The 21356-nt window shown below is 58.4% G+C and overlaps 2 protein-coding genes across 5 annotated transcripts; both read left to right on the top strand.

The window, feature by feature from the left end:
* Window positions 1-4: 4 nt before the first annotated feature.
* On the top strand, window positions 5-16545 carry MAP3K11 (mitogen-activated protein kinase kinase kinase 11). Of its 3 annotated transcripts, none has more exons than XM_036859766.1 (11): window positions 5-212; window positions 1045-2342; window positions 6986-7166; window positions 7355-7503; window positions 7609-7784; window positions 7924-8167; window positions 8669-8782; window positions 9476-9611; window positions 9704-9795; window positions 14651-15058; window positions 15679-16545. In XM_036859766.1, exons 2-11 carry the CDS (start codon window positions 1604-1606, stop codon window positions 16014-16016), a joined length of 2577 nt encoding a protein of 858 aa, XP_036715661.1. In that variant the 5' UTR covers window positions 5-212; window positions 1045-1603; the 3' UTR covers window positions 16017-16545. The 3 variants fall into 3 exon arrangements, with proteins under 3 accessions (XP_036715661.1, XP_036715662.1, XP_036715660.1); XM_036859767.1 differs by lacking the exon at window positions 5-212 and adding an exon at window positions 676-792; XM_036859765.1 differs by lacking the exon at window positions 5-212 and having other exon boundaries at window positions 677-2342.
* Window positions 16546-18067: 1522 nt separating this feature from the next.
* On the top strand, window positions 18068-21336 carry KCNK7 (potassium two pore domain channel subfamily K member 7). 2 transcript variants are annotated; one of them, XM_036860444.1, is made up of 3 exons: window positions 18068-18468; window positions 20172-20570; window positions 20814-21268. In XM_036860444.1, exons 1-3 carry the CDS (start codon window positions 18129-18131, stop codon window positions 21017-21019), a joined length of 945 nt encoding a protein of 314 aa, XP_036716339.1. In that variant the 5' UTR covers window positions 18068-18128; the 3' UTR covers window positions 21020-21268. The 2 variants fall into 2 exon arrangements, with proteins under 2 accessions (XP_036716339.1, XP_036716340.1); XM_036860445.1 differs by having other exon boundaries at window positions 18369-18468; window positions 19964-20570; window positions 20814-21336.
* Window positions 21337-21356: the final 20 nt, after the last annotated feature.

The raw sequence follows: 21356 nt of genomic DNA, 5'->3' as shown, positions 1-21356 counted from the left end.
AGGGAAGTAGTGGAGCGATAAGAAGCGGGAGAGTCCTTTGGGCGTGCGCAAAGTTCAGGTCTAAGGGAAGGGACGGTCCGAAAGGCAGAAGCGCTTGGGCGCATGCGCACACCTAAATGTTGCCAATCGAGCGGAGACCACTGCGCGGAACCCAAGGGATAGTTGAGGGGCCATCGAGTAACGGCGGAGTTAACTGGCGCAAAATTCTCCCAGTGAGTTACAAGAGGCGGGGAAAAGGATGGAGGCGCGGATCTCCCTTGGCTAAAGCGACAGTTCGCTACGGGAGCACGCCCCTCTAGGTCCGCCCTTTTTAGCGATGGACCTGAAACGTCATGCGCTACCTCTACTTCCAGGTCAGAGCTCAGACTTAAGATTGTAGAGAGCGACCCTCCAAGAACAGGCAGGAATAGTCGAAGTAGGATAGCGTCGTTTTTCTTAAAGTGACAGGCTCAAGGCAATTGGGGTCAATCCAGAGGTTACGAAGGCTGTTTAGCTATTCTGAATCCAATCACTGAGCAAATTTCTTGACCGCAGTTTCAGGTGTCCGCCCCTTCATGGGGAAGAGGCATGAATAAGTGGATTGTTTCCCAGGTGAAGGAAAGAGGAGAGCCTTAGACAACTCGTTCCAAGAGCTCGAGGTGCAGCCAGTTCCGTCCTCCTTGTCTTACCCACCCCCATCCCACTAGCTCTGCAAAGCTGAGCTTCTGGCCCCAGTTTCAGATACGAAGAGAATGAGGCGCAGAGAGGATGGGTCACACAGCCCTGCAACTTCGGAGCCAAGACCATACTCGGGTTTGCCTCTCTCCCAAGCCCGGTTCTTTGCCCCAATTTTGCTGATGCGGATGTAGAGAGTGGGGATGGCCCGTCCTTAGTAGAAACCAACTTGGACCCTAAACCTGCTGTCATGGGGGGTCGGGGCTACCCTTCCCCACCTTCTGCCTCTCATTGCCCGCCTACCCGGGAACTCCCAGGCCCAGTCGCCCCGCAGCCTCTGGGAGGGGAGCGGTGCTACCCGCCCGCGTCATCTGATGCTGTTTCCTGCAGGAGGGAGAACAGCGGAAAAAAGTGAAACTCCACCCTCCACCTCTGCCTCCCGCCCCCGGGGCCAAAGTACAAAGGGAGGAGGAAGAAGGGAACGGGGTTGGAGCCATCGGGTTGAGAGAGCCCAGCCGGGAAGAGGCAGCTTGGCCCAGCTAGAGACACTCCAGCCACCCGCTGCGCAGAGAGACCCAACCGGAGTCCAGGCGCTGCCCCTTGCTGGCCCCACCTTACACTTGGCGGGTGCCGGAGCTAGACTCCCAGGACTGCTCCAGACTGAGGGACGCCCGGGCCCCTCTGTGCCAGCCATGGTGAGACGCCGGAGGCCCCGGGGGCCCACCCCCCGAGCCTGACCACACTGCCCTAGGTCGCCTTCCTCCGGAAGCCCGAGATGCGGGGGGCCGGGAGGCGACACTCCTGGCTCCCCAGAGAGGCGTGGGTCTGGGGCTGAGGGCCAGGGCCCGGATGCCCAGGTTCCGGGACTAGGGCCTCGGCAGTCAGCAAGGGTGGGGACCAGGGGCACCCAGGGAAGGTCCCCCACACCCACCAACGCCAGCTGCCAGCCATGGAGCCCTTAAAGAACCTCTTCCTCAAGAGCCCGCTGGGGTCATGGAACAGCGGTGGCAGTGGGGGCAGTGGGGGCGGCGGCGGAGGTTGGCCAGAGGGATCCCCGAAGGCGGCAGCTTATGCCAACCCTGTGTGGACAGCCCTGTTTGACTACGAGCCCAATGGGCAGGACGAGCTGGCCCTGCGGAAGGGCGACCGTGTGGAGGTGCTGTCCCGGGATGCAGCTATCTCAGGCGATGAGGGCTGGTGGGCCGGCCAGGTGGGAGGCCAGGTGGGCATCTTTCCATCCAACTATGTGTCTCGGGGCGGTGGTCCACCCCCCTGCGAGATGGCCAGCTTCCAGGAGCTGCGGCTGGAGGAGGTGATCGGCATCGGTGGCTTCGGCAAGGTCTACCGCGGCAGCTGGCGAGGCGAGCTGGTGGCTGTGAAGGCAGCTCGCCAGGATCCCGATGAGGACATCAGCGTGACAGCCGAGAGCGTGCGACAGGAGGCCCGGCTTTTCGCCATGCTGGCACACCCCAACATCATTGCCCTCAAGGCCGTGTGCCTGGAGGAGCCCAACCTGTGCCTGGTGATGGAGTACGCTGCTGGTGGGCCCCTCAGCCGTGCCCTGGCTGGGCGGCGTGTGCCCCCCCATGTGCTCGTCAACTGGGCCGTGCAAATTGCCCGTGGGATGCACTACCTGCACTGCGAGGCCCTGGTGCCTGTCATCCACCGAGACCTCAAGTCCAACAACAGTGAGTTTTGAGGAGCATGGGTGGAGGGTGGCATGGCCCAAGCACACACCTACTGCCAACTCTCAGCTGAGCCTACCTGGGGATCTACTAGAAGCAGGAGTTCCTCCCCTAGGGGAAACTCAGTTGACCAGGGGTGCCCATGGGCTCACACTAGCCCCAAAGCAGGAGTCCCAGGCACGCAACAGAGTCCTTCATGCCCCATCCCCAGAAGGAGTCCTTGACCCCAGCTCACAGCTGCCAAGTTAAAAAAATTGGAACCTCTCACGTGGACCATAAGCAACTTGCCTAACCGTGGCCACTACCTCAAGGAAGGAGAGTGCTGGATGCTGGCACCCCCTCATCTTCAGGGAACTCCCCTGAAGTTCACCATTGTCCTGTTGGTGCCTCCTCCCCCCTCCACTTGTGGTGGGCAGCTCCTCCAGAACAGAAATCTCAAAGGGGGAAAAACCACCCCCTTCCCCTGCCCCGTGGTGGTCAAAGCTGGGGCCAGGGATGGAATTCTGGCCCCACCCCTCCCCCCCCTGGCTGCATGATCTCTAGCTGGTTATTTCAACTCAGAACCTCGATTTCAGACTCTGTAAAAAGGGAGTGATCGGGAGGGTGAAACGGCTTAACAGGCTGGGCATCCGATGCCCGGCACACAGTGGGTCCTCAGCCATGGGTGTGGATGTTTGAAGGCTGGATCAACAAGAGGGCTTTGCCTGGAATCAGCACTTGGGAGTGGGCGTGGCGGGGCTAAGAAAGACTCAAGCGGTAAGGCACTCCATCTCCAGCCATTTCAGGTCCTACACACTGCCCAGCATGGGCCCAAGACAAGCAAGTGACAGGTTTGGAGGGCTTTCTGAAGCAGACGAGCTTCACACCAAGCCCAAAGCAGGGAGTGTTCAGAAAGGTACCCAGTTGGATGCAGGGCCTGACAAGAGCAAAGGCAAGGAGGCAGGACCCAGCACGGTAGTGGGGACCTGGGCTGGGCCTGCTGGGGCCTGAGGTGCAGCTGTAGAGCAAAAGGAAAGGCCGGTGAGGTCAGTGGAGAGGCACGGGTGGCTCTTGGAGGGCTGAGCATGGATATTTTGAGCCTCCTGGCCTGGGCTGAGCATGGGTAAGAGGCTTGTGGGGAGCAGAACACCAGGGCCCAGTGATATCCAAGTCCTTGCCAGGGCCAGAGGGGCCACCCCACCCACTCCTCTCATCCACAGTAGGGGGCAGATCCCACCTCTCAGCCTCCCTCCTGGGCCCTAGCCATCTAGGGACCCCCACTCCCTGCCCCAGCCTGAGGGGGATTCCCCGAAGGCCTGGGGGGAGGGGACTCCCGTCTTCTGTTTTTCCTCCAGTTTTCTTTCCAGAAAAAATGGAACAATAGCCCAGGCTCCTGCTCCCCACCCTCCCCACCGCTTCCTGCGTTTCCTGCTGCCCCTGAGCCAGCTTCCTGCCCCTGCTCCAGCCTCTGCTCTCTCCCCAGCCCAGCTGCCTGCAGGGGAGGAAAGAGCTGGGGGTAGGGGGTTTGTGGGAGAGGAAGGAGCCAGGGATTGCACCCCTACTGCCCCCCAGTTCCCTCCCAGAGTCTGGTGGTGGTGAAGGGCAGGCAGGGTGCCCTTAGCCTCGCTGAGCCTGGCCTCCCACCTCGCAGACCCCAGTCCTAGGCCCAGGCTGCTGTCTGCGGCATTGGGGGGGGGAGTCCCTGGGATGGGGGGGGCGCAGGCAGGAAACAATGGCGTGATTTTCCTGGACAATGGGGGCCTTGTGAGGAAGCCTGGCAGGGAGAGGAGGGGGAATTCTCTAGGCCCACGAGTCACAGGACTGACCAGCCAGCCCAGCCTGGGCCTGACCTCCCCCAATTCTCCACCAAAGGACCCCCCGCCCCCCCATTGGAGACCTGAGCCAGGCCTCCCAGAAAGGAGAAGTAGGGACCATGGGAGGGAAGCGGAAGAGGCGTAAGCTGCCTAGGCCACTCCCAAGCTTCACAGAGGCAGCCCAGGAAGGGGGCTGGGGGCCAGGTCCCTTTCAGAGGCCAGGGAGCCCTAAGGGGATGCTGGGAGGGGGATCTCTAGCCCCTTCTCCTCTGAGTGACCCCTGACCGCCCCATCCCCAAGGTCTACATCAGACACCAGAAGAGCAACTTGGGTTGGAACAAATTCAGGGCACTTGGAGAAAAGCAGGGGACACGGAGGTGAGGATAAGGCTTCACAGGTGTCAGGTCAAGCTGGGGGGTAGGAGGTGGCAGAAAGGCCACCAATAGAAAGAAGTCCTGAGACTTTGAGTGAGTTGCTGCCCCTCTCTGGACTTCAGATTACCTGACCAAAAAAGGGAGGCTGGCCTCCCAGCTTGAGATACTGGCGCAGAAGGTGTTTCACCGGTCTGTGAGGCACCACAAGTGGCTAGAGACCCGGCTGAGAAGCAGCCGTCAAGAGGATGGGTGGGTCCTGGCACCAGAGGAGGCGGGAGTCCCTCTCCAGCCCCAGTACATGGATCCCTTTGCCTGGTCCCTCTCCAGCTACCTGCCCCAGCCTGCTGCGGTTCTTCTCTGGAATGAACTTTCGCAGAGCTTACTGAATGGTCCAGTTCTGAGTCTTCAGCAGCCGGGCCGGAGGCTGTTGTGAAGCTGGAAGTAAGATGTGATAGAGGTTGGAGGAGAAAGTCAATCTGAGAGAGATTAGCAGCAGAATCTTTAGGTCAACTGTCAGATCCTGTGCTAAAGCTTTAAAAAGCGTGATCTCGCTGGACTTGCCTGGTGGTCCAGTGGTTAAGACTCTGCGCTACCTCTCTACAGGTGGCACGGGTTCCATCCCTGGTTGGGGAACTAGGTTCCCACATGCCGCTTGGTGCCGCCAAAAAAAAAAAAAAAGTGATCTTGTTTAATACTCATGATGACCCTCTGAGGTGGGTTTTGTCGTCATGCTCAGCTTTAACTGTTCAGTACTCAGCCCCAGTTTGGCTAAGAGGAGAGGGTAGATTGCAGGATCATTCTCTGAATTTTGAGAAATTGTGGGAACATTTGCCAGGCACGGTGGAAGGATGAAGATGGTTGTTGAGGACATCAGGTAGGGCAGCTGATGGGCAGCTGGATCGACTTCTGAACTGGAGCTCCAAATGTGGGAGATGCCAATGAGGAGTGGGCAGCTGGCACCTGGGAGAGTCCAGGACAGCCTGGGGGCAGTGGGCCAAGGTCAAGGGGAGGCCAGGCTCTGAGGAACGCCAGCATTGAAAAGGCTAAGGGTGGGGAGGCCCTGAAGGAAACAGCAAAAGCAGCCAGAGGTCCTGGGAGCCAAGGACAGCAGGGAGGGGTTGAGCAGCAGTGCCAGATGCCCCCATGAGGCCCAGAGAGCTCGGCCAGCAGCAGGATCAGGAGTTGTGGCTTTAGACCTAGAAAAGTGAATACCCTGCTTCTGTCGCCTCCTCTGAGAAGTCTTCCCTGACTCGCCGGGCTGTATTAGGTGCCCGTGTCCCCCACTATGGTGCTGTCACTCTGGGCAGGATTGCTGGGAGGTGTGCCCTGAAAGGACGTGTGTTCAGAAATGTCATTGGCTTGGATGTCACTTCTCTACAATGCAGTTGGCTATAACCAGAAAAGTAGAGAGGCCTCTTCAGAACCTTGAAAATTCTATGATTTTGTCCTCTTTTTATTCCTCTAAAACTTCTCTCCTTTGAGCCATGCTTTTCCTGGTGAGAGATTTGCAAGCTGCTGCTTCTCCTCTCTGTACAGAATATGGTGGCCCCATTTGGGACAAAGCCATGAGCCCTTACCATGTCTATCCACTACTACATTTGTCCCAAACTCCTTTCTAGCCAAGAACCACCACTTTCTTAGACCCCTTTCTCTCTCTTCACATCCAGCTGCATCAGTGGATATCTTTTGGAATCTTTCCCCTGGGAGCGGCTGCGCTAGCCACAGTGGGACATGGACACCAGGGGTCTGTAATGCCTGCTGGGCCTCCTTTCTCACCAGGGGGTTCCCTCCTGCGCCCCACCCCGAGGCAGGTTCTGATTCACACTCCTGCCTCAGCAAAATGACAAGACACAGGTTTCTCTTGAAATCAAAGTTACAAATCTGAGAGGCTGCCATATTGCCCACTTCTTTCTTTTCTTTTTTTTTTTTTTTTTTGGCCACACCGTGGCATGTGGAATGTTAGTTCCCCAACCAGGGATTGAACCGTGCCCCCTGCAGTGGAAGCGTGGAGTCTTAACCACTGGACCACCAGGAAGGTCCCCATATTGCCCATTTCTATTCCGTGCAGTGTTAGGAGAAAGTTAGAGCACTGGCTTTGGAACCACACAGACCAGGTCGTGGCATCTGCTTTATTTGCATATGCCCTTGGTTAACTCAAATTATTGCTCAGTGTCTTCTTCTGCAAAATGGGGATAATGATGTCTACCTCATAGATTTTTTTTTTTTTGTGAGTGCTAATGCTGAGTGTAAAATGCCTGGCCTCTAGTAACCCCTTGGTAAATGTTTCCCAGCATTGTGCTTATTGTCTGATTCTACCCCAACCCCAGCTGTGAGCTCTCCAGGGCAAGATTGAGACCAGTTCACCTCGGTGCCCCCAGTACCCAGCCAGGATGTCTGTCAGATGACAGTTTGCTCCCAGCTCCTCCCTTGTCCCCACCACCTGAGCCTGGAGCACCACAGCCCTTCCTCTCTTCCCCAGTTCTGCTGCTGCAGCCCATTGAAGGTGACGACATGGAGCACAAGACCCTGAAGATCACTGACTTCGGCCTGGCCCGCGAGTGGCACAAAACCACGCAAATGAGTGCTGCGGGCACCTATGCCTGGATGGCTCCCGAGGTTATCAAGGCCTCCACCTTCTCTAAGGGCAGCGATGTCTGGAGGTGCGACTGGGTGGAGGCTGGACAGATATGGGGCTGCAGAGGGCAGAGGTGGCTGCCAAAATCTAGGGCTGGGCAGACAAGCAGAGCCCAGAGGGAGGGACACAGACCACTGAGCTCTTGGTTGCCTTGGGATGAAATGGCAACGAATAAGTAGAGGAGGGGACATAGACCCTTTGTCTCACCCACAGTTTTGGGGTGCTTCTGTGGGAACTGCTGACTGGGGAGGTGCCCTACCGTGGCATCGACTGCCTTGCTGTAGCCTATGGAGTGGCCGTTAACAAGCTCACACTGCCCATACCATCCACCTGCCCCGAGCCCTTCGCACAACTCATGGCCGGTAAGGGGATGGGGCAGGAGGGTGAGGGGCAGAGCTCCTTGGCCCAGGACATATCCACTCACAGACCCCTTCTTACCCTGTCCCCCCTCCACTCCGTTTCCCCAGATTGCTGGGCGCAGGATCCCCACCGCAGGCCCGACTTCGCCTCCATCCTTCAGCAGTTGGAGGCACTAGAGGCGCAGGTCCTGCGGGAAATGCCGCGGGACTCTTTCCATTCCATGCAGGAAGGCTGGAAGCGCGAGATCCAAGGCCTCTTTGACGAGCTGCGGGCCAAAGAAAAGGTGGGAGGAGTCGGGGTCCCAGGGTTGGAAGGGGACGCGGGGAAGGAATGTCTCCCCCGTTTCCATGGGGCAGAAGGTGGGGGTGAGCGTCTGAGATCGTACCCGACTGACTCCACCGCCTCCATTGTCCCGGGCACAGGAACTACTGAGCCGCGAGGAGGAGCTGACCCGCGCGGCGCGTGAGCAGCGGTCACAGGCAGAACAGCTGCGGCGGCGCGAGCACCTGCTGGCTCAGTGGGAGCTGGAGGTGTTCGAGCGCGAGTTGACGCTTCTATTGCAGCAAGTTGATCGCGAACGGCCGCACGTTCGCCGCCGCCGCGGAACCTTCAAGCGCAGCAAACTCCGCGCGCGCGACGGCGGCGAGCGCATCAGCATGCCGCTCGGTAAGGGGCGGGTCCCAGCACGCTGCCTGCCATTGGCTTCGTGGGCGGAGGGGTGGGGTCAGGCGGGTGTGCTGGCCACACCGGGATTGGTCTCGGGCGTTGGTGGGTGGGCCTGTGAGCTGAAGCTGGAAGGGGTGGGGCCAGGAGTGTGTTTTCTTTTGTGGGCGGGTTCTGGCGGGAATATTTGCATGTCGGCCTGGGAGTGGCTACGGCCGGGAAGGGGCGGGGCTCATGAAAGTTCTGAGAAAGCCGAGGGAGTGGGGTGGGCCGCCTCCGGGGAATCTCCGACTCCGCTGCTCTTCCCCGGGTAGAGGTTTGCTTTCCTTACCGAGAGCGTGGGGCCCAGGAAGGCAGTGAGGCCGACCCCAGTCACCCAGCCACTGTGCCAGGCCCGGTTTCAGCACTGCCTGCGTGGCCTGGGAGCTGCCGAGGGGCCCTGCGGGTTAGGATCCAGTCTCTCTTTCACCACAAACCTGCACCCTGCTTCCCTCCCAACCCCAGACTTCAAACACCGCATCACCGTGCAGGCCTCTCCCGGCCTGGACAGGAGGAGAAACGTCTTCGAGGTCGGGGCTGGGGACTCGCCCACCTTCCCCCGGTTCCGGGCCATCCAGTGTAAGAAACTTCGATTTCCCTTGCCCATGCCCTTACCCCCAGACCTTATCCTTTTGTCAGTCAAACCTTATCCTTGGAAGTGGATCCCACACACTGTCTCCTCCTCTTCCCCCCTGCTCCCAGGCTCCCTCCCTTATCCGTCTAAACTGGTACCTCTACGTTCCCTAAGCAGCATGCATTTTACAACTTTTTTCAGTCTAGCAATTGTATGACACTATGTCCCATTCATTTTCCTAAACACTTTGCTAATATTAACTTAATTCCTCACGAAGACCCTGTGAGGTAGATGTCCTTGTTATTATATAAGTTTTACTGATGAGAAAAGTGAGAAGAGTAACTGCCTAATGCTGCACAGCTAGTAAGTGGCAGAGTCAGAATTCAAACCCATGCAGTTTGCTGCAGTGGCTGTACTAACTACTAAGCAGCAAATGCCGGGTGAAGAAGGACTAGATGAGATGCCTCACTGCCAGTCCCAGGACCGCACACCACCTACCCCGCCCCAGTTCTGTTCAGATTCTCCGTGGCCCAAAGCTCACCCTGGGAATGGGATGGGGCCCAGCCTGACCCACCCCCCACCCCCATCCTCCAAGAAGTTGCCCCTGGAGCTCGATTCTCATGATGGGAGGACAAGGATCAAGGTTTTTGACCTCAGCTCAGACTCCTTCCATCCCCCCCTCCCCCTGCCCACCACAGTGGAGCCTGCAGAACCAGGCCAGGCATGGGGCCGACAGTCCCCAAGACGTCTAGAGGACTCAAGCAATGGAGAGCGGCGAGCATGCTGGGCCTGGGGTCCCAGTTCCCCCAAGCCCGGAGAAGCCCAGAACGGGAGGTGAGTGCCTGAGTGCCACCCACCGAGTGTCTTCTGCCTCCCAACAGTCCCGAGATTCACGAAGCACAACTCCCCTCTCGTCCCCTCACCAGGAGAAGGTCCCGCATGGACGAAGCCACGTGGTACCTGGATTCAGATGACTCATCCCCCTTAGGATCTCCTTCCACACCCCCCATGCTCAATGGTGAGTGGCCTTGTCTCCCCGCAGCAGACTGTTGCTGCACTCCTATGGGTACTATGGGGAGGCTACAAGAAGCCAGCCTTCAAGGCAGGCCATTCCTAGAACCCAGGTCTGACCCATCAGCCCACAACTGAGCTGGATCCAGCCTAGGCCTCAGGGACCCTATGCAGGGCTGGCCTGCAAGAGGGCTCTCCCCTGGCCCTGTGGCAGCTGCTGTGCCCTCAGCAAGCTCTAGGGAAGACAGGAAAACAAGGAACGGTGCCCCACCATTTGGGACCCAGGGGAAGCTGGGCCGAGAGAAGAGAAGGAAACTGTGTATGTGGGGTGGAGCTAGACAAGTGGCTGCCACACTGTGCTTCTCAGAGTCCCTTCTGGGGAGCCTGTAGGTGGAGAAGAGGATAAGAAATCTGAACGGGTGGTGATCTAGGGCCAACTCACTGCATCTGGGGCAGTTCTGGACTTTTCTGTTTTCCGTAATGGCAATAGCACTGTGTGTCAGGCATTCAATCCAAGCAACAATCTCATGAGGGATTATTATACCCATTTGAGAGATGAGAAAACAGAGGCTCTGCGAGGTAAAGTAATCTGCCTAAATCCCCCAGCTAAGGATTTGAACCCAGGGAGACTTTGACTCTCATGCTCGTAGTGAGCTTTCCCAGAAACTTTCACTTGAAGAAAGGGTTTCTCACATACAAACTACTTGGGAAGCTAGGGGGTTAGCAGAAACCGGGGCTCCTGTGTCAGAGGGACAAGGGCTCAGCTCAGCACTGCCCAGAATTGGCAGGGACTAGAAAGTTGCAGCCTCCCTTGCCTGTGGGTCCCTTTAGAGCCCCCAGCTGTACCTGCTTCTCACAGCCAGAATATAGGACCTGGCTTAGGTGTTATCAGACCAGAGTCCTATTCAGCAAACAAGTTAGACTCACTCCTCTCACCCCACCCAGCGCGTCACGTCCGCCATTACCTGAGCTACATTTCACAGTAATAACAATAGCAAACGTTTATTGGGTCCTTCCTATGTGCCATTTTATAGAGGAGGAAACTGAGGCACAGAGAGGTTAAGTGGTTTGAAATAGCGCATACAGCAGAACAGGGATTTGAGCCCAGGTCTGACTCCAGAGGCAGGGCCCTGCAGCCCCGTCTGCCACACCATTTTCTGCTCCAGCAGTTGCATTGCCCCAAGCTAGCTGTGCTGCAGGCACTGAACTGAGAATTGGAAGGCCAAGGGGGCTGCTTGGAGTTACCTGCTCTAGAACGTCCCAGGCCAGAAGGGTCAATGGAGAACTTGAGGTCCTGTCAACCTGGGTGTGTAGTCTGAAGGAGCCCCTGACCATATTCTGCAGATCCATTTGGCTTTACCCTCCCTGAGCTCCCAGGAGCAGGGACACAACGGCCTGGACCCCATCTCTCTCCGGCTTGCCCTCTTACCTAAAAGGATATCACCTGTCCCAGCCCAGCTGCTGGCTGAGCACTTGGTTCCCCTCGTGCAAGCCCACCCTCCAGCCATCTTGGGCCCACCCACGAGTACATGACCTTGATCTCCCAACCACCCACAGAGTGAAAAACCTGGCTAAGAATCAAAGACCCTGTGAGATTGTCCCAGGCATTAGCCACACCACCGGGGAGCCCCATCTCCCACCCCTTGTCCGCACCTGGGTGTTCTGGCCCCTGGGGAACTGGTTGCAACGAGTGGCAGATTGGTGGGTGCAGTCAGCCTGCACTGACAGCAAGTGCCCCATGAAGCTTGTTGCCTTGGAGCCACTAACTACCATGTGGCCGTGTCCTCTCTGTGAGGCCCCACAGAAGCGATTTCACCTTCATCTCTGGGTCAAGAATGGTTTTTCTGCTTTCTCCTTAACAACAGGGTTGCCAGCTCTTACTACCAGGGAGCGTAGAAGCAAATTAAAATCCTTGCCGAGTTACCTGGGGCAAGTCGCTTACTTCTGGGACCCTCAGTTTCTCAGGATATCGGCCTCAGGAACTTCTTTCCATTCTTAGTTTGTGTGCTGACCTCCAGCTTCACTTAACTTTGTTCCATTTTTCTTGCCTGTTTTAAACATGTTTTTCCCCTGTTCTGTTTAAACTCACTGTAAATGATCAGTTTCTTCACCTGTAAAGTAGGGTAACAGCAATCACCTTACATGGTTGTCACAAGGATTATAAGAATGGACTCTTACATCAAACATGTATTGACACATATTATGAGCCAGGCATCAGTGTGCTAGAGATCAACACTGCCCTGACCTTGGGGAGGGCCTAGTCTGGTGGAAAAGCAGACTCAGAAATAAACAAGGACAGTAGGGAGTAGTACGTGGTGGGGTGAGGGCTGTACAAGGCATAACATGAGCAAGAACTGCACAGGTTACAGGGGATTCTGGCAAAGCTTCTAAAAGAGGAAAAACCTCTTGTTTTCCTCTCCATTCTACTCACTTCACTTCTGACACTAGATGCCTGGGGGTTTTCCCCGCACCGACCAATTCTGGGACACCAGCTGGGCGTCCTACAATCCAATCCAATTCTAACACTGCCTACCTGGAGTTAGTTTGTGTCAGACCCCACAGGTTAAGGGTTCAGGCCCACAGGACTGCTCCTCCCCACTTCAGACACCAGTTGTAAGTTCGGGTTGTCACCTGTGCTCCCCACCAACCAGCTATAAATCAGAGGTCCCCACAACCCCCTCCTCAGATCTGATAATTTGCTAGAACAGCTCACAAAGCTCAGGAAAGCCATTTACTTACTAGATTACCAGTTTATTAAAAAGGATACAGGTCAAGAACAACCAGATGGAAGAGATGTGTAGGGCAGAGTATGTGGGAGGACACAGAGTTTCCACGCCCTCTCCAGGCACGCTACTTTCCCAGCACCTCCACTGGTTCACCAACCCAGAAGTTCTTGGAACCCTTTGGCTGGGTTTTCATGGAGGCTTCATTACATGGACATGATTGATTGATTAAATTCTTGGCCATTGGTGATGGGATTCAATCTCCAGCTCCTCCCCTCCCCAGTGCAGGTGGAGGCTGAAAGTTCCAACGCTCTAATCACATAGTTCGTTCCCTTGGCAACCAGACCCCATCCTTAGGAGCTTTCCAAAAATGACTGCATCAATATGAACTCAGATGTGGTTAAAAGAGCTCCTTATGAATAACAAAAGGCGCTCTTTTCACCTTTATCATTCTAACACTTAGGAAATTCCAAGGGTTTGGGGAGTTCTGTACCAGGTATGAGATGAAAACAAAGTGTATACTTTTTTATAAATCAGAATGTCACAGCTTCACAGAGGAGGTGACATCTCAGCTGGGTCTTGAATGGTAAATAAGGGATCCCTGAAAGCCGAGGTGGGGAAGGTGTGCTGAGCGGAGGGAATAGTGTGTGTACAGCTGTGGGGCCCACCACACCTGAGGAAGAGGAATCCTGGTTGGAACTCAGAGGGAGAGTTGAGAGCCAGGGACTCACAGGCCTGAAGCAGCAAGTGGGGTTCAGGCCTGCATCCCCTCGGTCTGCGGAGCCCAGTGCAGCCCCGGCACATAGGCCAGCAGATGTTTGTTGAATGAATGAGTGAAGCTGGAAAGGCAGGTAGGAGCCAGTTCAGGAAGGGCCTGGAAATTGATGGGGGAGTTTTTAAGCAGAGACTTGTCTTTAGCAGATTTGCATTTTAGAAGGCAGTGGCCACTGCAGGGGTGGGGTGGGGTGGGGGGATAAGAGTCAGAGAGATGGGGGGAATTCCCTGGCGGTCCAGTGGTTAGGACCCCTGTGCTCTCACTGGCAAGGGCGCAGGTTCAGTCCCTGGTCAGGGAACTAAGATCCCGCAAACCGCATGGTGTGGCCAAAAAAAAAAAAGAGATGGGGTAAGGGTTGTGGCTGAGGACAGGGACCCCAAGCAAAGTCCTGGTTCATAGCAGAAGCTCACTTTCCCCAGCTTTGCATTTCTTCCTCTGGACACCCAGCCCAGTGCTCCACTCCAGGCAGGCCCAAGGAAGAGAGAGAAGGCTTTGAAACCCAGACAAGGAGCTTAGACTTTCTTCTAGTGGCAGTTGAAAGCCGTGGCAGGTTCTAGAGCTAAGGAGGACCTGACAAAATTGGGGTTTGTGGGAGGCCATCACAGAATGCCCTACATCCTCAATGACAGGTTCCCCAGACCCAGCCCAGGTGGTCTAGGATGGAGTCGGGCCAACCCTAGGCCCACAGGTTAGGACACAGATGTCCTGAAATCCAGGGCAGTGCGGGCTTAGCTGAGCCCTTAACCTCTCCAAGCCTGGGGCATGAGGATCAGACAACACAGTGCCCCTAAGTCATTCAGCTCAGGCCTGACTCAGACAACCCACCTCTCTGAGCCTCCACTTCCTCATTTCTGGAATAGGGACAGCGATGCGTGCCTCTCAGGGCTGTTGTGTACACTGGAATCGACCTGTGTGCTACCGCTGGAGGGGGGGCAGGCAAGCGGAAGGACCAGGGCTGCCCAGCCAGGAAGGAGGTGGGCACAGAGCTCGGGTCCCAGGCCTGTCCCTGGACCCCTCCGGATATCCGTTGAGGCGACTGAGGCCCCGATCTGGCCTCAGCTTGCTTGCTGGTGGAGCCCCTGCCTTCCCTCCAGCCCACCCTCCATCTCTGGGCTTCAGGGCCCCTGGTTGCCTCCCACGCTTTGCTCCTGCTGGTTCCTGAGACTGCGATGCCCACCCAACCCCGCCCCTTCTGAAAGGCCATAATGTGTGTCTGCTGGGGGAGGCGCGGCGGCCTGGGAGGAGTTGGGCTGGCAGAGCAGTGGAGTCAGGGAAGCTGTCGGAGGGGAACAGAAGTCAGTCCTTGCTCCAGGGCCGCCGAGGGGTCCGCCCGAAGTCGGCCTAACCTGTGTACCCGCCACCAGGTAACCCCCCGCGGCCGAGCCCGGAGCCCGAGGAGCCGCGGCGGCCGGGCCCGGCGGAGCGCGGCAGCGGCTCCGGGACGCCCAAGCTGATCCAGCGCGCGCTGCTGCGCGGCACCGCCCTGCTCGCCTCGCTGGGCCTCGGCCGCGACCTGCAACCCCCGGGGGGCCCGGGCCGCGAGCGCGGGGAGCCCCCGCCAACGCCCCGCGCCCCGCTGCCCACGCCGTCCCCCGCCGAGCCGCCTCCCTCCCCGCTCATCCGCTTCTCCCCCGAGATGCCAGACGCCCAGGCCTCCCCGCTGAGCCCCGACGCCCCCGGCTCGCCCGCCCCCGCGCCCCTGCTGCTGGAACTGGGTGTCCCCGCCGGCCAGCCGTCAGCCAAGAGTCCCCGGCGCGAAGAGGAGAGGCGCGGTGAGTGGCCTCTGCCTGGTGACAGAGGGAGGAGGGGCTGGTGGGGACGTGCAGGGCAGTACGGCCGGGGCCACAGCTGTCTGCTGGACCCCAGACCGCCCCCTCAGGGCGATGAGGATGCGCCGTAGGGAACTGAGTTCCCCGTTCAGCCATCCACGGAGGGGGGGGGGGGGGCGGGGGCCAGGCCAGGCCAGTTGTGAGATAATAGAAATAATGAAGATCATGACGCTAGCGAACTCCTACTGGTTGCTTACTTGTGCCAGGCACTGTTCCTAGTGCTTTACAGAGGTTGCCTCATTCAGTCATCGAAACAAGGCTGTGAACTAGGTACTCTGGTTATACCTATTTTTTAGATGAAATATCAAGGGACTCCAGGCTCCCACTAGTAAGTGGCCGAGCTGGGATCCAAGCCCAGGTCCCTCTGCTCCAGAGGACTCCTCACTCTTAACTGCTACATAGTAAACAGATGCACCACCAAGCATGAAGGGCCATGGAAGCTAGGAGTCCCGTAACTCACTGTACAGATGAGGAAACTGAGGCCCAGAGCAGGGCAGTGCCTCCTGGGGACACCCAGGAGTTGGTGACTGCCTGACCTTGGCCCCTTCCCCCTCCCTTCATAGGAAGCGCCGTCTCACCCCTACCAGGGATATCACGCTCCGCTCCTGGCACCCCAGGTACCCCACGCTCACCGCCTCTGGGCCTCATCAGTCGACCTCGGCCCTCACCCCTTCGCAGCCGCATCGACCCATGGAGCTTTGTGTCAGCCGGGCCACGGCCTTCACCCCTGCCCTCGCCACAGCCTGCGCCCCGCCGGGCACCCTGGACCTTGTTCCCAGACTCAGACCCCTTCTGGGACTCTCCACCCGCCAACCCCTTCCGAGGGGGCCCTCAGGACTGCAGGGCGCAGACCAAAGACGTGGGTGCCCAGGCCCCGTGGGCGCCAGAGGCAGGGCCCTGAGTGGGCCGGGCTGCTCCCCACGCTCCCACCGCCCTCTGGGAGCCTCAGCATACACTGGAATAGGAGCCGGGCAAGCCTCTGTGGCTGCCTTGGTTTCGCCCAGGGACCCCGCCCCCTCGGGGGGTCAGGAACACTACACTGCACAGGAAGCCTTCACACTGGACGGGGGGCCTGCACCCCTCCACACCTGCAACGTGTGGGTCCCCCGACTTACCCGCCCCACTGGGGCCCAACACTGTACCCAGCTGGTTGGGAGGACCAGAGCCTGACTCAGGGAATTGCCCCCAGGGGTGGTGCAGGGAGGAGGGGAGGTGCAGGGGAGAGGGGCCGGCCTTAGCTGTCACCAGCACTTTTGACCAAGTCCTGCTACTGTGGCCCCTGCCCCAGGGCTTCGTGCCCAGGCCCCCCTGCCCCGGGGGTCATCTGGGGCCGGGGCTCTCTGGGTGCCTTCCTGCTGCCCCGGCCAGGGTTGGGACCATGGCCTCGGGATCCAATGAAGCCAAATAAACTCCCCAAGCTGTCTCCCCAAGCACAGCCTGTCACTTTCTTGGAGGTAACCAGGGGATCCAAACCGTCACATGACCCTGGCGACCTCATGCCCTCAGCACAATGGCAGTTGGCCTGGGCCTAGGCTGGGATGCTCTGCACCACATCCCTCTCCTGGGATCAAGTCCGCTTGATCATCAGGCATTCAAGGCCCTTCTCAGCCTCCCTGGCACCCACACGCTCGGGCCTCACCCATCTTCTCCCACCCTCACCAAGCCTTTCCCACCATTTCAAGCAACTGTGTTTGCTCTGATTCTTCCTGTTGCTGGGTGGTCCCGGCTTATCCTTAAGGCCCAGCAACAACATCACCTCCCCTGGGATGCCCTCCCGGCCATGCTGCTCCCACCCCAGGCAGCTCGCTGAACTCAGGAGCCCACAGCCCTCTGGGTGGCATCTTGGTGGTTTGTCCTGGGTGTGTTTCTATCCCGTGGTCTGGACACAGGAGGGGGTCCCCCACCCTGACACCTGGCTCCACTCAAGCCTCTCTTAATGCCACGGGGTTCTGCAGACTACCCCTCCCACACCACGCCCTAGGGCAGGGGACCCCGGGCTCAGCGCCTCCATGGTTTATGTGAGTCGGGCTCCAGGCTCCCTCTCCCCGTCCCCTGCGCATTCCGTGGCAGCCAGACCTACTGTGACTCCAGTGTTCACCAGGGTGGGGACTCAGGAGGGCTGGGCATGAAGGGTTCTCAGGAAGCACTCAGAGTGGAGGAAGCACCATCTGTCCAGGGCGCTCCGGGCATCCTCCACTCCTGTCCTCACCTCACCACCCTGCCCCACCTGGCCCATCCCAGGTCCCACCAGCCCTCTCCCACTCCACAGCCCAGGCTGCCACCTTTCCATCCGGGATGCTTGCACTAGCCCCCTCCATAAGTCCCCTGAGCCATATGTCCTCAAGGTCCTGTGTCCTGACCCCCAATCCCCGCCCCACCCCAGCAGGCCCCTGCTTTTCTCACCACCCTAGCTCTTTCCCACCTGGCCTGGCCTCTTCTCTTCCCCAGCTGAAATGTCGCTCCTCAGAGGAGCTTTCCAGGTGATGTTCCCCTCCCCCAGAACTCTCCCCCATTACCCAGGGCGTTTCCTTCAGGGAGCTTATGGTGATGTGAACTTGTCCTGCGTCCTTGCTAACAGGTTTCTTGTGGGAACACCAGGAGGGCAGGGACCCGGTCTGTCCTCTCCCCTAACGTCCTCTGGGTCTGGGCACCTGCTGAGCGGGTGAATGGGGTCTGTGACTGAGTGAGATCATCCTTGAATAAACCACCACAGTGTGACTGGGAGCCAGTCAAGTTACCTCTCGGGGTCTCGCCTTCCTCCATCCCGCCCCGGACCGCCCACCACCTGACCACCCAGCTTTGGCGAACTGGGCAAAAAACTTCTTGCCCCAGAAACTGGGAGGAGTTATCCAGCTCACCTCCTCGCCTCCCCCTCCCAGTCCCACTGGCCCCAGCTGATGCCCCAGGCTTCCCTCCCTCTCCAGCCACCCACGCAGCACCTCCTCCCAGCCCCACCCTGCCCGGCCCCTCCCAGGTGCCTGTGGTGGAGCAGTCGGCTCCCAGGGCACCTCTGATGGACTCTGGGCGGCACACCATGGGGGCTCTGAGGCCCTGGGCCCGATACGGGCTACTGGTTGTGGCCCACCTGCTAGCCCTGGGGCTTGGGGCTGCAGTGCTCCAGGCCCTGGAGGGGCCTCCAGCACTCCGGCTCCAGGCCAACCTCAGGGCCGAGCTGGCCACTTTCCAGGCGGAGTACGGGGCCTGCCTGCCACCCAGGGCACTGGAAGAGCTGCTGGGCACCGCCCTGGCAGCCCAGGCCCACGGGGTTTCCAGCCTGGGCAATGGCTCCGAGACCAGGAACTGGGATCTGCCCTCAGCCCTACTCTTCACTGCCAGCCTCCTCACCACCACGGGTAAGGCCGCCAGAAGGCCGGGCAGGAAGGGGCTCTTGAGGCCATTGCTACCTGGGGTCCCTGGGGGTGCAGCCCTCCCCCCAGCCCCAAAGTGCTAGACAGAGCCCAGGCCTTATTAGGCCTGTCATCACAGCTGGGGCTCCCCACACCAACACACCCCAACTAGTGCCTCAACTTCAACTGCCAGGAGGGCTGTGGGCTCCTCAGTCCCACCCCCAGGCACCCTTTGAGACCCAGGAGAGGTGCCCAGACCCCGCGGGCCTGAGGCGAGACCGGGAACATGAATTATGGGATGGATTCTTGGATGGAGGGAAATGGAGTGAACCCAGGGAGTACAGGACCACCATCCCAGAAGGAGTGTGAGGGAAGGCTCCTGGGGGAGGAAGTCCCCATGAGATGTTAGCCAAGGCAAGAGGGCACAGAGATAGACACGAAGGAATTCCTGGCAGAGGGAACAGCATGTGTGAAGGCCCAGAGAAATAAAGCAATGGGACCCACAGCCCTGGGGGGATTTGTCCTGGAAAGTGTCTGAATATTTTTTAAAGGCCATTTTCCATCTTCTTTTTTTAAATTTTATTTATTTATTTATTTTTGGCTGCGTTGGATCTTCGTTGCTGTGTGCAGGCTTTCTCTAACTGTGGCAAACGGGGGCTACTCTTCATTGTGGTGCGCAGGCTTCTCATTGCGGTGGCTTCTCTTGCTGCAGAGCATGGGCTCTAGGCGTGTGGGCTTCAGTAGTTGTGGCACGTGGGCTCAGTAGCTGTGGCTCACGGGCTCTAGAGCACAGGCTCAGTAGTTGTGGTGCATGGGCTTAGTTGCTCCACAGCACGTGGGATCTTCCCAGACCAGGGCTCAAACCTGTGTCCCCTGCATTGGCAGGAGGACTCTTGACCACTAAGCCACCAGGGAAGCCCCATTTTCCATCTTCTTTTGGAAAAATTGGGAAACCTATTTGCACTGAGCCAGAATCCTTGTTGGAGTAAAACAGGGCCTGTCCTGGGGGCAGAGTACATGCTCTCCAGCCCACCCCAGTCCCCACCACTCCCTTTTGTCTTACTTCTGACTCCTCTAGGTATTTGTGTTTACAACCCTGGACCAGCCAACCCTGTTCCCCCAGCATGCCCCACTCTTTCACCTCTCCCTGCCTTTGCACACGCTTTTCCAGCCTTGAATGCCTTCTCTCATGTGTGCTGCCTCTTTTGCAGCCCTTCGTGTCAGGTGTCCTGACTGGTTTTCCTGCCTGCCTTCCCCACTGGAGCCTGGGCAGACTCTGATTCCGGCACAAGGCCTGGCACCCAGGATAACTTGATATACCTTTGGGGAATGAAAGAAGGGGTAACATTTCACCTGGTGGGTTTGGAAGTGGGGGTCAAGGGCAGAGCTGAGGAATCTCTCAGGAAGCCAGGCTGCCTTGGGGTAGGACAGCAGCTCTCAGAACTGTCCCAGCTACAAGAGGCCTGAGCGGACTGTCTCTTTTAATCCTTTCTTGTTCCAGAAAATAAAAGAGCGGCCCGGAGAGGTTAAGGGACTTGAGTAAGACCCCAAGTGAATGAGGAGCAGAGCCAGAGCGCGCCCCGGCCTGAACAGTTCCGGCAATCTCGGCCACCAGAGGGCAGCCTTCTACCGGAGGGAGGCTGGAGGAAGTGGGTACCCGGCAGGCATCCCACTCAGGTGTTCATTACCCATGTCTCTCTCCTCTCCAGGTTATGGCCACATGGCCCCACTATCGGCAGGTGGAAAGGCCTTCTGTGTGGTCTACACAGCCCTGGGGCTGCCAGCCTCCTTAGCACTTGTGGCTGCACTGTGCCACTGCCTGCTGCCTCTGCTCAGACACCCGGGTGCCTGGGTAGCCATCCACTGGCAGCTGACGCCGGCCACGGCTGCGCTACTGCAGGCATCTGGACAGGGCCTACTAGTGGCTGGTATCTTCATGCTGCTGCCAGCACTGGTGCTGTGGGGTCTGCAGGGCGACTGCAGCCTGCTGGAGGCCATCTACTTCTGCTTCAGCTCACTCAGCACCATTGGCCTGGGGGACCTGCTGCCTGGCCGTGACCATGGCCTGCATCCAGTGCTTTACTACCTCGGCCAGTTCGCACTTCTGGGTGAGTCCAGCTGCCAAGGAGCGTGACAGGGAGGAGAGGAGGGAAGAGGAGCCTGGACTACAACTCCCATAAGCCACTGGGGAGGCTGAGCCTCACAGGTTGGAAGGACCCTGCCCCAGGGCAGGGTGTGGGAGGTTTACTCCCAAGTGTTAAGAGAATTGTGAGCGCGGGTCACTGGCTGGGAGGTGAGTGGGGAGCATTGTCAGCACCCTGAGAGCTGCCCCAGTAACCTCTCCTCCCCAGGTTACTTGCTCCTGGGGCTCCTGGCCATGCTGCTGACCGTGGAGATGTTCTTGGAGCTGCCCCAGGTCCGTGCCATGGTGAAGTTCTTCAGGTCCAGGGGCCCTCTGAACGCTGAGGACGAAGGTGGCATCCTAGGCCAGGATGAACTGGCTCTGAGCACCCTGCCACCCTCAGCAGCAGCCCCAGAACGGGCCCCAGCTTGCTGACAGGTGTCAGTGATGCAGTTGAGCTCCTTTCAGGTGGAGAAGCCTGAGGAGGAAGCCATCGGGAGTGGCTGGGGAAGCCTCTGGAGGTGGGAGGGGAAGGGATGGATGTGAGGACCTCAGGGAATAATGTGTTAATAAAAAATAAAACGGGCAACACCGCCGACTGTTTTCGTCTCGTTTCGAAATGGGACTTCCCTACAGCAATCAGCAACCCAAACCCCATCATCCTTCGAAGGCAGAGGTCAAGCCTCTGGTCTGGCCTCCGCCGGCATCTGAGAACCTCAACTCCACACAGCCCCAGCAAGGATCGCAGACAACCTTATCCGCCGAGACCCCA

Source organism: Balaenoptera musculus, chromosome 8 (genome assembly GCF_009873245.2).
Source record: "Balaenoptera musculus isolate JJ_BM4_2016_0621 chromosome 8, mBalMus1.pri.v3, whole genome shotgun sequence".
Lineage (NCBI taxonomy): Eukaryota > Metazoa > Chordata > Mammalia > Artiodactyla > Balaenopteridae > Balaenoptera > Balaenoptera musculus.
Note: the sequence above shows the minus strand (reverse complement) of the source record. Positions and strands in the feature narration are given on the sequence as shown.

Coding starts and splice junctions, on each gene's coding strand:
- MAP3K11 (XM_036859766.1), top strand. CDS start 1,604: ATGGAGCCCTTAAAGAACCTCTTCCTCAAGAGCCCGCTGGGGTCATGG. Junction 2,343..6,985: donor AGACCTCAAGTCCAACAACA/GTGAGTTTTGAG, acceptor TCTCTTCCCCAG/TTCTGCTGCTGCAGCCCATT. Junction 7,167..7,354: donor AAGGGCAGCGATGTCTGGAG/GTGCGACTGGGT, acceptor TCTCACCCACAG/TTTTGGGGTGCTTCTGTGGG.
- KCNK7 (XM_036860444.1), top strand. CDS start 18,129: ATGGACTCTGGGCGGCACACCATGGGGGCTCTGAGGCCCTGGGCCCGA. Junction 18,469..20,171: donor CAGCCTCCTCACCACCACGG/GTAAGGCCGCCA, acceptor TCTCCTCTCCAG/GTTATGGCCACATGGCCCCA. Junction 20,571..20,813: donor CGGCCAGTTCGCACTTCTGG/GTGAGTCCAGCT, acceptor TCTCCTCCCCAG/GTTACTTGCTCCTGGGGCTC.